Source organism: Zootoca vivipara, chromosome 7 (assembly GCF_963506605.1).
Source record: "Zootoca vivipara chromosome 7, rZooViv1.1, whole genome shotgun sequence".
Taxonomy (NCBI): Eukaryota; Metazoa; Chordata; class Lepidosauria; order Squamata; family Lacertidae; genus Zootoca; species Zootoca vivipara.
In genome coordinates, this window is record NC_083282.1 from 14,800,795 (window position 1) to 14,817,290 (window position 16,496).

The 16,496-nt window shown below is 44.7% G+C and overlaps 1 protein-coding gene across 2 annotated transcripts in view; it reads right to left on the reverse strand.

The window, feature by feature from the left end:
- The window catches only part of KCNT2 (potassium sodium-activated channel subfamily T member 2), a 207,306-nt gene extending 191,034 nt beyond the window's left edge, over positions 1-16,272 (reverse strand). For both annotated transcript variants that reach the window (XM_035123142.2, XM_035123140.2), the window contains exon 1: positions 15,950-16,272. In XM_035123142.2, the coding sequence (XP_034979033.1) occupies positions 15,950-16,044 (95 nt within the window). In that variant the 5' untranslated portion in view covers positions 16,045-16,272. The remainder of the gene's footprint in view (positions 1-15,949) is intronic.
- Between the last annotated feature and the right edge of the window lie 224 nt (positions 16,273-16,496).

The following is a 16,496-nucleotide window of genomic DNA, read 5'->3' on the forward strand; positions in this document are numbered from 1 at the left end:
GTCAAATCCCTGAATAAAGGGAACTTAGGCTTTCTTTGGCTGGCTCTGTTCATGTCGGCACATATCCCTGTACATGCAGCTTTCTCTCAGTGCCATTTCTTCCCATCTATAGCACTAATATGTGTATTAGAAGAGTGGGGAAAGAATCATATATGTGTTTTTCTTTTGCATAACCAAAATAAAAGCAAATGGCCATTCATCACCTTTCCTAAACTAAGGAGTAACCAACATATATTACAGATGTGCAGCTTCAGATGAGATAACTCATTTGTGCATTTGCATCTGTGGATTGTTTTTAAAAAAGTTAAGCAGTTAATTGTTTAGAATCATAGAGTTGGAAGAGACCACAAGGGCCATCCAGTCCAACCCCCTGCCAAACAGGAAACACTATCAAAGCATTCCTGACAGATGGCTGTCAAGTCTCCGCTTAAAGACCTCCAAAGAAGGAGACTCCGCCACACTCCTTGGCAGCAAATTCCACTGTTGAACAGCTCTTACTGTCAGGAAGTTCTTCCTAATGTTTAGGTGGAATCTTCTTTCTTGTACAGTAGCTTGAATCCATTGCTCCGTGTCCGCTTCTCTGGAGCAGCAGAAAACAACCTTTCACCCTCTTCTATATGACATCCTTTTATGTATTTGAACATGGCTATCATAATACCCCTTAACCTTCTCTTCTCCAGGCTAAACATACCCAGCTCCCTAAGCCGTTCCTCATAAGGCATTTTTTCCAAGCCTTTGACCATTTTGGTTGCCCTCCTCTGGACACGTTCCAGCTTGTCAGTATCCTTCTTGAACTGTGGTTTAGGTTTAGGATTGTTTAAGATGACTTGTCCCTAACTGTTGGGTCAGCTTTTGAGGACAGTACCAACTTCAGGATTTTGGGAGCCCTCCAGCAAGGCACCTATATAAAATCTGTCAAGGCAGATGCTGAATAAATGGCTCAGGCTTCACACAGGCAAGGTATCGAATATCTATTGCAAAGATTTCCATCTCTGTGGCAAGCCTTGCCTTGGTATCACCACGGGCAACAAAATGTCAATATACGAGTGTGGGAACTTGCAGAAGGTCAAGTCTCGCATTTACTGGTGCCGAGGGGAGGAAGATAAAAGACCACAGCACAAAATACAATTATGAGCACATTAGCTCTGTTAAACCAAATGGAGCTTAAAGTGTGCATAAAGAGCCAAATTTCAAAGGGCAGCAAAGTCACACACACCTGGAAAGCCCCCGGCCCCTTCTTAGCATTGATGTCCCTTCTACATGATGTTTGTCTAGTTATGCAGCTCCTGAATTTGGATTGGGTATAGACCCACTGTTAAATCAAAGAGAAAAATGCTTTGAAAAGGTTACATCCGTAGGAAAAAACAAGCTTGTAAAAGGAAAGATAAACATGAACATCTACTAATTAATGGCGCAATCCTCCAACCATGTTAACCTAATCCATCGTTTTTCATTGTACGCTCTGGAGATGTCAGGACACAATTTCTACTGAACGCCAGGATATATATATATATTTTCAGCCAGAACTCACTGGAACTCAGCTCTGCCACCTCTTAGGTGGGCGCCACTGCCATTATAAGAGAACAAGGGAGGCATTCATGGTGAGTTTGAGCACCTCTTTTTCTATTAAAAAAAAAAGCACTGCGTATTGTATATAGGCAAGTAACTGAGCAAGCCCAGTGAGAAGTGGGATTCATATCGTCTCCTCCCAAGCCCCACCTGTGAGGGGATCCTGACCTTCATTGGGTCCAGTTAGAGATGCTCTGGCTAGGTAAATGATTCCCTAGTCCCATGAACTTGACACCCATTCCCTTGCAGTCTGTAAAAGGTGACAGAGGTGCAGGATCCCCTTGAAGAGTTGCCTGAAGCTCCAAACTTCAGCCAACACAGCCACCGTTCATGGTCATCCCACAGCATTAGGAGCATCCTGCTACCTCCATCTCTTGGATATGTCCCTCTCAGGCACCCAGTCATCTATTCTTCTCCTTTACAGCTTCTGTTTCTCTACCTCCAAACAGGTTATTTGGCCTACGGTTCTGACAGAAAGTCAATAACAAGCAGCAGCCAAAGGCAACCATGAAAACACACCACACAGGGAAGACAACTCCCAAATCCAAGCCAATCGAGGTGCTCCACAACAATAAAGCATGGTTAGCCACAGTGCCACTTCCCCAATAAGCAATGTCTGGGTGGATTGCAGTACCTGCCTATCCAAAAATGCCCTATAGAGGTTGGAATAGGTCTTGTGCAGCTCCTGTTACAGGAGAAATCTCAAGAAAGCTCCCTCAGCTTATGCTTTCTGGGGACTTCATCTTTCACAGTGTCCCTCTGATTGACTGTAAGTCTCCTGTGTGGCCTGTCTCTTCTCCTGACACCGGGAAAGACTTCTTCCTGTTGATTTTCATTGCAGGAGGCAGACCATCTTTCTATGTTCGGGGAGCTCTTTTTTCTGCAGAAGAAAACCTTGCATGCTCACAATCAAACCCTAGTGAGCTGCAGAGTTCACCTGGGACACTAGTTCGGACTCAGGAACCCTCATTGCACTCCTGCTTGTACAGAATATGACCTAAAACACATTCCAGACTCTCTTACGCCTGCAGCCTGATCAAATGTAGTGGTCAAATTCCCTTTCTGAGAAGCTCATTAAGAATTACTGGTGTTGTCATTGACAAATGCCAGATAAACGTCTAACAAACACAGCTGGAAATGGTTTAATATATTCATGGTAAAACAATTGGGGTAGAGGTTTTTTGGGGGGTTTTTTTGTTATACTGACTATTAGAACTAAAAGAGCAATTCTAATGAAGTGCAAGTATATTCCCACAATGACACCAATTGTGTAGGAGAGCTATTTATACATACCCCTTGGGGTTTAGCACTCACGGCATTAGGTGGAAGGTGATCGCTGCTCATTATCTCATAGTTCTAGCAACAGAATTGTATTTCCGACCTCAAAACATCATCCTGTCGCTTACTGGAAATGGAATATCTGGGATAGGATGGCTGATCATTATAAGCTATTCAATTAGGTGGGAGCCTAAATCTGCACCATTACCACTGTGTGGCATGTCAAAGGCATATGCCATAGATAACAATAGGATTCCCAGTCAATGCTTTTCTGTTCTTGCTTCTGTTAGCAATTAGCTTGAACTAAACTTAAGCATCAAATTCACCGCGGAAAACTTTCGAACCAACTCCAAAGTAAGTTCTTCTTCTTACAGTTTGGTCTAACGCAGCAGTAAATCTCACGGAAAGTGACTCCTTTTGGAAATGAAACATTGTCCAGACCCATAAAAATGTTGTTCAAATTTTACTAGCAGAATAATAATCATATAATAATAAAACCTTTATTGTCATTGAACAACCTGTGCACAATGAAATTAAACGAGCCTCCCTCCCCCCCAAAAAAACACTTCAAAATAAAACAGAATACATCAAAGGATATATCCAAAATAGCCATACAAGGTCTTGTGCTGTCCAGCACAAGCTCGGCATCTTAGAAATGAAAGAAAATTCTGAAACTTCTAACTGTGTCTCTCCCCCATTCCAGCCTCCATTGGGCTGTTGGAGAGCCATTTACGTGCATTGTTCTCCCTGTAGCATTCAGAGACACTAAAAACACCACACCGTTAGAGATGGCGAATTTGCAACCCAATACCTTCTTCACATGATCAGCATAGAGTAGAAAAACAATCAACAGGTAATCATTAACCAGTTGCAGCTGAGAGGGGGCTCTTCTTGCTTTCAATATTGCCTCATGGAAAATCACCATGTTTAAACCGTTTCACCAAGACACATTTTGACATTCTCATTTCAGTGTCAATTAAAACAGCTATACTTGACAACCTGTGGCCCTGCAGATGTTGTTGGATTCCAACTCCCAGCTGGATTCCAACTCCCAACTGCCCCGGCAGCACAGCCAATGATTGGGGAGGGTGGAGCAACATCTGGTTTGAAATCCCTGTTCTAAAATATGCACACATGATCTACTGAGTGAGCTAAGTAGTCAATAGCTCTATGTATTATGGGCTGGAAATTACATCCTTAAAGCATATGTGCCCAAGTGAAAAGTCTGCTGGTAAAATATGTTCATAACTCACAAAAACAACCTTGCCAAAGCTAAATTCTTTCAGTTGTCCTCACACCAGTTTTGCACTTTGTTCTGTTTAAAACACTATTCTTTACTGAAATGTGCTCCGTTATGTACTTGCTAATAGCCAAATGCAGCCACACACACACAAATATTAATTTGGCGGAACTGAAGAAGCCCCTCTCTCCACACCCCAAAATACTCTACAAGCTGCTCTTGTTCATTACACTTAGTTGGGAGCAATCCAATTCAACTTACCTGGTTTTCTTCCAGGTAAGCAAGCATAGCTCAGGGCAAGCTCTTCATATAGCCCTCTTCATACAGGCCTCCTAGCTCTTACTCCTGGCTCCCCCCTTTTTCTGGGCTTCCTTCTAACAAAAGAAAGAATGAAAGCCACCATATCTCAGCACTAGAACACACTATCCAAGGTATATCAGTTGGTTCTCCAAGGTGAGTGGCTCTCCTTCAAGTCTTGTAGTTATGCCACATCTAATTTGTTCTGATGACATGAACCACACAATACCGCCGAGTGAGAATTCTTTTTAAGTAATGTGATTTTTGCACAACTCAGATTGATGAGCTGCTTAACTTTACTGTAATAATACAGTTATTTATAAAAATTTCAACAAGTGAAGTTCTGGTCACATGCATTGTGTAGAGAATGTATGGGCAATTTGCCTACATTCCTAAGCAACACTGGGGAGGGGGAGGGTCTTGGCCAGTATAGCTTCCCATACTTTCCACCCCACCCCGCTAATAAGCAAAGTTTAGAGTGTTGTTATTAGGTTACAAGCACCCCTTCTGCCCATCTTCCCTTCTCCTCTTCACATAGGAAAATCCAGTGGAAAGCTTTTCACTGTTCTATGTGCAAATGCCAGAGGTATCAAAATAATTTCACCAGCCTTTGTATTATACCCTCTGACTTTTTGGGTGGGGAGTACGTTTCTCCCTCTGCCTCAGACAACAAAGCATTTGAGGTCCCCCAAATCACAGCTGAAACTTCTCCACACATTGAATTGTGTAGGTATGAACAAAGTCACTTCCGACGTAGGAGGAGGTGAGATTGTGGGCGAGCCACGAGCCCGACCACGTGCTGGGAGAATGGCTGCCATTCTCCCAGCCCATTGGCTGGTTCCCAGATGCGGCGCTCCCTTGGTGTGTCCAATCAGGATGCTCCAGGGGGGGCGTGGCTCGCTAATTTAAGCGCGCGCACGGCTGGGATTCATTCTCTCTTTCCAAAGCCATGGTAGGTGAGGGCCAAAAGTCACGCCCCCTAGCGGTGGCCCCAGGGTGAGTCCTAGTTGATGTGCATCACAGGACTCACCCAATGGTGGTTAACCCTTCACAGACTGCCAGCAGAATGGGCTGGAGTCCGATATAGACGGTTAGATCCAATGCCTAAGCCAATACCTCTCTACATCCATAATCAATAAAGTTGTGGCCTTTTAACGCCCATTATCCTTATGCAATTTGTCCAGTGTCTTTATTTACTCTGGGAGGGATCGGAGTATCACCACACAAAGAGTCCCCAGGAAACCTTGGACAGCTCCAAGCAGGCATCCCCAGAAGAAGTCTGCACCCTGTAGCGTCTGCACTATGATCCGTTCCACATAAGTTAGGACCAGTCCACTTATCAGATCCCAACTCCCACCCTACTGCCAAATGGCCCACACAGACAAGTCCTTAGCACAAACAGAAGATTTATTAATATAGCTTCATAATGTGCATCACACTTTAGAAAGCGTCAGGGACAACATTGAAGGCAGAAGGCAGAGGAACAAGGAATAAATGCGAGCAATGAATATTGTATCCTATTTACAGCAGCCCACAGAGAGGGACTGGGGCAATTCTATAGCCACGTGCCCACATGATCCTTTATGAAAGGGGCAGAAAGGCATCATATGTACCAGTGACACATTTGTGTTGTTATCATTCTCCAAATAAATCAGTGTTGGCCAAAGCGCAGCGAAAGAGTTGTCTGCCTCTCGAGGGACCACTAGGTTATGCAATCCTTCATCATTAAATATTTCCTATCAGTGAGGGCTGACAGTTTCTATGGCAATGTAACCAAAAATTTCCCCAAGAGCAATAATGTTTCTATGAAAATATGTACACACTAGTCATCCACATAAGTGCTAATGTCACAGCAAAAAACAAAAAGTGATTTACCTAATTGGCACAGTCTTTTGCAATTCAGATCTGTGAACTCTCTTTCATTCTCCATTTAAGCTGAAATGCCAACTGAATATTTTCAATTTCTCCTTAATGAACCATTGTACTGTAGCTATTTCAAGCATAAGAAGCCAGACATCCCCAAAAATACCAACCACAGTATTTCAAGGAGAAAATATTTAATTTTCTTCTGATTCCCTAGGGATACTCTAGTCTAGTTCATCCATGGTAGCTCCACAAAAGGTTCACATTCCATGCTTCCCAAATTCTGCTCCCATCTCTCAACAGCAGCAGATACAATAACTTTCTGAATGAAAGGGGAGACTTATGCAGGAGCCATGGGCACACATGAAAAGCTCCTGCACAATTTATGTGTGCCATCAACCTTGAAAGTACCAGTCACTTGTTGATGGGGAAAAGTTGGTGCCTGTCTTGGCTGTTCTCCTTGGACTTGAGACCGGACTCGTAACCACATCTGGAAGTTTGAAAACATTATTGAGCAAAGCACTAAAAGGTGAAGGTAACACCAGGACAGAGGTCAGAGCACACAGAAACGCCATTTACCTTCCCACCGCAGCAGTACCTATTTATCTACTTGCACTGGCATGCTTTCGAACTGCTAGGTTGGCAGGACCTGGGACAGAGCAACGGGAGCTCACCTGTTGTGGGGATTTGAACCACTGAACTTCAGATCGGCAAGCCCAAGAGGCTCAGTGGTTTAGACCACAGCGCCACCCATGCTACAGTGTCCCAGCATAGAGCTACAGGCTACAAGTAGGTGACGCATGGTGGAGTACAAGAAGACAACGCTAGGCGTAGCCAAGATGTTGATGCAACACTAGGAATGCCCACCAACCCCCACTCTTCTTTGGAAGAGCAGGACAGGGACATCCATTTGCGTGGTTCATGTCCTAAGCCTCAGGACTGTTGTTGTTGTTGTTGTTGTTGTTTAGTCGTGTCCAACTCTTCGTGACCCCATGACCAGAGCACGCCAGGCACTCCTGTCTTCCACTGCCTCCCACAGTTTGGTCAAATTCATGTTGGTAGCTTCGAGAACACTGTCCAACCACCTCGTTTTCTGTCGTCCCCTTCTGCTTGTGCCCTCCATCTTTCCCAACATGAGGGTCTTTTCCAGGGAGTCTTCTCTTCTCATGAGGTGGCCAAAGTATTGGAGCCTCAGCTTCACGATCTGTCCTTCCAGTGAGCACTCAGGGCTGATTGCCTTCAGAATGGATAGGTTTGATCTTCTTGCAGTCCATGGGACTCTCAAAAGTCTCCTCCAGCACCATAATTCAAAAGCATCAATCCTTTGGCGATCAGCCTTCTTTATGGTCCAGCTCTCACTTCCATACATCACTACTGGGAAAACCATAGCTTTAACTATATGGACCTTTGTCAGCAAGGTGATGTCTCTGCTTTATAAGATGTTGTCTAGGTTTGTCATTGCTTTTCTCCCAAGAAGCAGGCGTCTTTTTATTTTCGTGACGGCTGTCACCATCTGCAGTGATCATGGAACCCAAGAAAGTAAAATCTCTCACTGCCTCCATTTCTTCCCCTTCTATTTGCCAGGAGGTGACAGGACCAGTGGCCATGATCTTGGTTTTTTTTTTTTTTATGTTGAGCTTCAGACCATATTTTGCACTCTCCTCTTTCACCCTCATTAAAAGGTTCTTTAATTCCTCCTCACTTTCTGCCATCAAGCATATCTGAGGTTGTTGATATTTCTTCCGGCAATCTTAATTCCAGTTTGGGATTCATCCAGTCCAGCCTTTCGCATGATGAATTCTGCATATATAAGTTAAATAAGCAGGGAGACAAGGACTAGGCAAGCAAACAACTCTTCCTCTGCAGAGGCCACTTCTGTGATGCAGGTTTGCAGCGGTGCTGATGCTGCCATAAGCTTGGAGATGGATGGCTCAATGCTAGACCTTTACCCAGATGCTTCACCAGGAAGGGAGGCCACCTTGTTGACAGGGGAGAAGCCAGATGCAGCTTCACACTGAGTGACACCAGGCTTCAGATATCCTGTGCCATGTGAGCTGAGCGCTCCTCTGACACCCTGTTGGGCCCCACTCTGGGATCCAAGTCTCTTCTTCCCAGTCTGCTGGGCCACTCTCCTGGGCCAAACTATTCCTGGGATTCTAGTTTCTCATTCCCCAGACCCTATCTGTGACCGTCAGATCTTGGGTCATCCTCCTGCAGACCCAGAAGCCAATCAGGGCTGGCAAGAGGGTCAACCAATCAAATGGAAAGTTAGCACCTGAGAGTTAAACTGTCATATAGGGCTTGGTTAGAGCCTGGATAGGATTTATAGGGCTAAGAAATAGCTCTGCGAGGGATTGGCTTGGGGGTTAGGGGGTTGCTAGGCAGGGCAATAGAGCTTATTTCCCTGAAGGGAAGTAAAAGATCCTGGAAGGGGCTGTAAGTGCTTTACTGGCCTGGTAGAACAAATAGCCATTCTAGGAGGAATTAGTTTAATCAGAAATAAGGTTTGAAGCGGACATTTTAATTAAAGTTCTTAGTTTCTTCTGTAAAGTGTTTTTTCTTCTTTTTTGGAGTTGTATGCTCCAATTTTTATTTTTATTTTATTAAGAATATTACAGTGATCTAAAGTAAAAGTGAAATACATAAAGAATTTAGAAGGTAGAGGAAAACAACAGTAACCACATGACAATAAAAGTTAATTAAGGTTACAGAACTGTATAATATATATGTAAATGGATGAACTTATTGTTTCCCTCAAGTATACATTGATTCATGGGTCACCATGGTTTCAATAAATACATTCCAACATCATTAAATGTGTCCATACATAACCTTTGTCTGAAAGTGATCTCTTCATGGGTTGCAAAAGTTGTCGTCTCATCTATCCATTGATCAAAACAGGCCATATTTTTGTCCATTCAGTGTACCAATATCAATTACTTGTAAAGTGATTTTGACTGAAACAAAATGTTGTGCCTTAGCAGAGTAACCATTATACTTTAACCCCGATCAATTATGTTTAAATAGAATCCCAGTTTTGTTTGCAAACATGCCTCATCCTTCCTTTGATCCTCTGTTTCAGGAATAGGGGCCACATGTTTCCCTTTCATATTATTAAGGATCCTTACTGCTGAATATTAGTAGACACTACTGCATAGAGAGAAATACAGACCTCTGAAGTGTTACTGACAGGGAGTGTCTAAGCTTTAAAGCAGGCTTCCTCAACCTCGGCCCTCCAAATGTTTTGGCCTACAACTCCCATGATCCCTAGCTTGCAGGACCAGTGGTCAGGTATGATGGTAATTGTAGTCTCAAAACATCTGGAGGGTCAAGGTTGAGGAAGCCTGCTTTAAAGCATCCAGCGGGAACCCTTTTTCCCCCAGCAAAAGCCACATTCCCTTGGGGGAATTGGTCAGGGAATGCATACCAGCCATAGGCAAAGCCAGAACCAATGGCAACATTCTTTTAGATTAACTAATCCCGAATTAAGACCACTTTGCTTCATGTAAAGTACTACACTTGGGCAAAAAAAATATGAAAGGCACAAATGCAGGATGGGTGACACCTGGCTTGAGAGCAGTACATGTGAAAAGGATCTAGGAGTCTTGGTAGACCACAAACTTGACATGAGTCAACAACAGTGTGATGCAGCAGCTAAAAAAGCCAATGCAATTCTGGGCTGCATCAATAGGAGTATAGCATCTAGATCAAGGGAAGTAATAGTACCACTGTATTATAGTACCAGGTGGTCAGACCTCACCTGGAGTACTGTGTCCAGTTCTGGGCACCACAGTTCAAGGAGGATACTGAAAAGCTGGAACATGTCCAGAGGAGGGCAACCGAAATGGTCAAAGGCCTGGAAACAATGCCTTATGAGAAATGGCTTAGGCATAGCTGCCAAGTTATCCCTTTTTTAAAGGGAAATTCCCTTATGCTGAAAAGGCTTCCTCACGAGAAAAGGGAAAACTTGGCAGCTATGGGCTTAGGGAGCTAGGTATGTTTAGCCTGGAGAAGAGAAGGTTAAGGGGTGATATGATAGCCATGTTCAAATATCTAAAAGGATGTCATATAGAGGAGGGAGAAAGGTTGTTTTCTGCTGCTCCAGAGAAGCGGAGACAGAGCAATGGATTCAAACTACAAGAAATAAGATTCCACCTAAACATTAGGAAGAACTTCCTGACAGTAAAAGCTGTTCAGCAGTGGAATTTGCTGCCAAGGAGTGTGGTGGAGTCTCCTTCTTTGGAGGTCTTTAAGCAGAGGCTTGACAGCCATATGTCAGGAATGCTTTGATGGTGTTTCCTGCATGGCAGGGGGTTGGACTGGATGGCCCTTGTGGTCTCTTCCAAGTCTATGATTCTATGATCAGTTTAGAATTGCCAATTCCAAACTCCATTTGGATTGATGGCTTTGCAAATAAGCACACATTTTTCTCTACCCAAATATATCCGCTGTTCTTGAAAGCCAGTGAAAGGAATTCCTTTCACCACAGAGACAAACACAGCAGAACCCTACCTATTTGTTCTTGGCTCGAGAAAAGACTTCTATTCTGCCAAGCAAACAATAAGGGTGGGAAGGGGAGTAAAAAAGGATCAATTTCTTTGTAGCAAATACAATGCTGTCCCTTCCACTTGTTCTGAAGCCATATAGAAATGGGTTTTGTTGCGAGGGAGAGGGCTTGTTACATGCTAAAACACAAGGGAAAAGAAAGGGGGAAATGGACAGGAAGAAATTAACTTTGGTGGGATGGCAGCTTCAGAAGGGAGTTGCATAAATTGAGGCTGGAGTTGCATATGGCCTCTGGGCCACAACTTACCCACCTATGAACTGCATCGCCAAAAAAAGATGGCAGTGTTACATTCTCACCCAAAGAAATAACCTTACTAAATTTTACTCCAATCTATACACCTCCCTCGTCTGAGCAGGAAATTAGAAATTTCCTAGCAGGAGTGACCATGTCAACCTTAACTGCAGAGGAGCAAGAATTCGTGGACAGCCCTATCACCCCAAAGGAAATAGCAATGGTCCTCAAAAACCTGAAACCACACAAAGGTCCATGCCTGGATGGCTTCACAGCAGAATTCTACAATAAATTCAAATAAATCCTTATACTTATACATGACCCACATTGTCATAGGGGCCTCCATCCCCAAAACTTGGACCTCCTCCAAAATAGTCTCAACCCCAAAGCCACGGAAAGATAGCCTCAAAGTAGAATCCAATCTCACTGATAAATCAAGACTACAAGATATTCACATCAATCTTGGCTAACTGACTAAAACTCTTCCTATACAAATTGATAGCCCCAGACCAGGCTGGCTTTGTCTCTGGCTGCAACATAACAGACCCATTAGGAAGCTGCAGAATCTGATTGAACACAGCAAAACAACCAAACTTCCACTGACGGTCATGTCCCTGGACATCCTCAAAGCCTTTGATTGTTTGGAATGGAAATACTGTTCCCCCCCCCCAACTTCTTACAAATCCTTAAACTTATCCACCTGTGGTTTAACTAGCCATCAAGGGGAACAGCAGAAGCACCCATTCTCTCATTGCTGAAACAGAGCCGCAGTAAGCACACATATGTTTGCTGCATAGTATTGCTATGCACTTCCCTACCTTTGGTCCTTCGATTCTGTTAAACTACAAGTCCCATCATACCTGACCACTGGACCATGCTGGCTGCGGCTAATGGGAGTTGTAGTTCAACAACAAATGGTGGGCCAAGGTCGGGAAAAGCTAGATTCAACAATACAGTGTGACCAAGGACTGATTCACATATACATATTCATCGATTGATTATGGGAGCATAAAAGCATCAATTTGCACATGCATGGATTCATATCAGCTCGCATCATAAATACTTCTTTGTGTGATGTCTGCTTATACATTCTGCTGCAAATGATATGGTGATGAGTAATCTTGTGATGGAAATGCATGTGGAAAGAAGATGCAAGAACAAGTTCATATGAGTTTATAAAAACTTCACATTAGCACAGAAGTGATATGCACCTATCAAACATGAACCATCCATTTAACATCACTGAAAATCCATGTTGCCATGAAACAAACTAAGGCTACAATCCTAACCCTACTTACTTGAGCGTTAAGCCCCATTGAATTCATGAGGATTTACTTCTGAGTCAACATGGCTACGACTGCAGCCTTCTTTCTGAAAAGAGTATTTCAAAATAGGTGTAGCAGCAACCAAGTATTGTCTCTGGAAGCCTCGGTAGGCTTCAAGATGCAGAGTTGCTTGGATTTATTCTGGAGGAGCAGGAGACTAGGGCTGGATCTAGACACATCAAAAGAAACGTTTCAGGAAAATGCGTTCTAAACTCCCCTAAAGGGAAATCACGTTGGCCAAAGATGGGACTCGACAGCACCATCCGGTGTCACAGTGTTATAACGCATCTAAAACACTAGGAAAATGAGGTTCAGGTTCATAACTGGCATCTCTTGTTAGAAGAATCAAATGGCAAAATATATAAAGACCTCCGCCAGAGATTCTGAAGTGCCGCTGCCAATCAGAGTTTATAATACTGGACTGAATGGGCAAATAGCCTGATCTGGTAAAAGGCAGTTTCCAATGTTCTGAAGTTCAGGGCAAGGCGTGCTATAGAAAACTCATTAGGATGCACAAACAGGTGCAAACACGGCACTGTCACAGCTATTTATAAAGATTGGTTTCCTCATCTGCCTGGTCCCCCCCCCAATAAGCATATGAAATTGCTGGATGAAAACTCATCACATTACATCTTAATTACCTGAACTTGCAATTTGACCAACAGATGTGCCCCAAGCGGACATACCACAGTGGCCCCCATTTCAGCTCAACGATTAGTCAAAATCTCTGCTCTCAGATATTGGCTAGGCAATTTTAGCAAATTAAATGCTGCATGCTTCTGTACAATGGTGTGCCAGCGCCTGTGATCTTCAGAAAGTGTTCTTTACTGAAACATCTTGTTTTGAGAAGAAGCGCTGCTTGATAAATCTAGCACGGAGTGTACAAGAATGGACTGCTGTCACTTTCACGCTACAACTTAAACAAAACACCATGACTCCTTAAAATCAGCAGTGCTTACCGGTACTTTCTTTAACTTTCATTTGCTAGCAATCAGTTTTAATGATGCAGCCAGAAGCATATGTGCACTTTTTACAACAAAAGTGGTTTGCTGACCATAAAAATGGTAGGCGAGAGAGAGCCATGTTGGCCTCCCTTAGAAAGAGCTCTTCCGTTTAATGGCAAACAATTTGCTTTTATCTCCTGTTCCCTCATTTAGACTCGAGAGACATAGCTGCTACTGCTCCTGATTCGTGTCTTTTTTGCCCCCCTTCCTCATAATATCTAACTTAAAACATTGTGTGACACAGCAGCATCACCAGGGATCTACAAATTTTGTCTCGCCTGGGTAGCCAACTCAAAATGTGTTTTTTCTAGAAACACAAGGAAGATCAGGAACAATTTCTTGCTCCCCTCTGCAGCTCAGAGCTCAGAGTTGCAAAAAATGGATCTCTATAGCAGTGTTTCCCAACCAGTGTGCCTCCAGATGTTTTGGGACTACAACTCCCATCATCCCTAGCTAGCAAGACCAGTGGTCAGGAATGATGGGAGTTGTAGTCCCAAAACATCTGGAGGCACACTGGTTGGGAAACACTGCTCTATAGTATTAGTTGTTTTACGAGCAATGTGCAACAACCAACATATTTTGGATGGTCTTAAATCATTCACATTCCCCCCAGCAGTCAGAGGTTAAGGAACTGCAATATCTGACAAACTTGGCCAACTGGCACAGGCACCTCTACAATTTCATGGTTCTATGCTGAGATTCCTGCATTGCAGGGGGTTGGACCAGATGACCATTGGGGTCCCTTCTAGAGTCCACTTACCATATAACAGAGTGGTCCTCTCTCTCTCTCTCTCTCTCTCAATTTAGCTATACAATTGGACTTCAAAACTGCCTCTCAGGCTGCAAACCTATACCCACAAACCTGGGAGTAAGTCTCATTGTACATAATGGGACTTCCAGCCAAGGATATATTTTATATGATTGTACTGATAGTAACCTAGGGACGCAGGTGGCGCTGTGGTCTAAACCACAGAGCCCAGGGCTTGCCGATCAGAAGGTCGGTGGTTCGAATTCCCGCGACGGGGTGAGCTCCTATTGCTCAGTCCCTGCTCCTGCCAACCTAGCAGTTCGAAAGCACGTCAACGTGCATACCCTTGTAAACCAAGAAAACCCTTAATAATTTTTTTTTAAAAGTGCAAGTAGATAAATAGATACTGCTCCAACGGGAAGGTAAATGGCGTTTCCGTGCGCTGCTCTGGTTCACCAGAAGCAGCTTAGTCATGCTGGCCACATGACCCAGAAGCTGTCTGCGGACAAACGCCAGCTCCCTCAGCCAGTAAAGCGAGATGAGCGCTGCAACCCCTAATGGTCAGGGGTCCCTTTACCTTTACCGATAATAACACAATTTGCCTACAATTTGCCTCCTGGTTTGCTTTAATTCTGATGCATATTTCTCCCTTTTATTATTTTATTCCATCTTACATAAAATATAAACGAAAAGGTAAAATTGGAAGAAGAAAAATCAGAGAGACTCGCACACCTGAGCAGTGCAGGACTGCTGGAGCAAAACAGGTGTGGACTTTATCATCCACTTGACAGAAGACCACTGACGCTCCATATAATAGCAGGACGTGCTTTAAGAGACAGAAGCTTGTAAAATGGACTTTTCATTTTTAGAAATTTCTCACAACCTGGCCAGAAGAGCACCTACCAACCTGAGATTGGGATTCACCATCAGCGCAACATGGAACAAATACACCGTGTTTAGAAGCGCATCACAATCTGAGCTGACGAGCATCAATCACTGTGTGTCACATATGGAAGCAATGCATTTATTATTAGACATCTCTCCCAATATAAGGGGCACGTGATACAGAGGGAGCAATGCTCAACAAGGGCACTGGGCTTCAGATGGCACAAGCTGAGAGAGAAAGAGAAGGGGGGAAATCTCTGCTAGTAGTTTCATCCTTTCCTCAAAAGGGAAAGCCAGCCTGGGTAAACACTTTAGGGATCTCACACACATCAAAGACGGATCATCTCCTGCATGAATTGGGAAGTACTGATGGGCATGTGTGTATCCTCAGACATAAGGTAAAGGTACAGGCATATAACATGAAGGGTGGTAGGAAATTTAGCATCCACGGATAAGAAAGAAGAATAGTATGGGATAACAGTACTATCACACTGCTGGGTTGAGGCATACACACAGATACAACAGCAGTAGGCTAGAGTTTACACGGGTCTGCAAGACGGGCACAAATGCGTGTGCGCGCACGGAAGAGTAGCGGGTACAAAGGGCTGGCGCAGGATCAAGTGACACTGAAATGCCGTGGGCAACTTCGAGAAGCTGATAAACATCAGGGCGCCACCAGCCTAAGGAAATAACCCCCCTCAGTAAGAACACGCGAGCCGTTATGCATATGCACGAGAAACATGCGTGTGCAGCTGCGGGCACGCATGCAAGCCCTCGCGCGTACGGACAGACGGAGTTGCAAGAGGAACACTGGATCCCAGCATCATTGCATCTCGAGGCGATGCGTGCTGCAAACAAAGGGCAAAAGTCAACAGGGGCATCTTCCTCGTTTCGAGGAACATCCCCTCGGAGCAACCTCCCTTCCACCTCCCCTCAACTCACCTGTCGTCGTTCTGCCATCCCTGATCGCCGAGCAACAAATCCCGGAACCTGTACCTCGGAGGAAGCGGAGGGACCTCGCTCTCCAGATCCACCATCCTGCCTTTAGGAGAAAGGGAAAGAAACCCTCCTGGCTGCAAGGTACCAGGAGCAGAAGCAGCAGCAGCCAGCAAGCAGACAAGACGGCGGCAGCAGCGACGCGTTTCGAGCCGAGAGAGGAGAGGAGGCGTCGCCGGCGCTGCGGGGCTCTATATTTTTCCCACAGGTGAGGCTGTAACTCCCCGCCACCTGCTGCGCGAGAGACCCTCCCCCTCCTCCAGCTCCCCCGCCCGGGCGTCTGAAATCGCAACAGGAGGCAAAGTAGGGGGGGAGAGAAGCGCACCGTAGCGCGCGCGCGCCCCCGCGTGCTTCTCAGCCAACCGGGCAGCGCCTTCCGAGGCACGCGCCGCTCCTTCGAGCCGACAACAAAAGGCTCGCCTTGCTCGCTCCTATCATTTGCCAGCACATCCCCAGCCAGCCATGCAAATGCCGTTTGGAGCTGCCGCTGAGA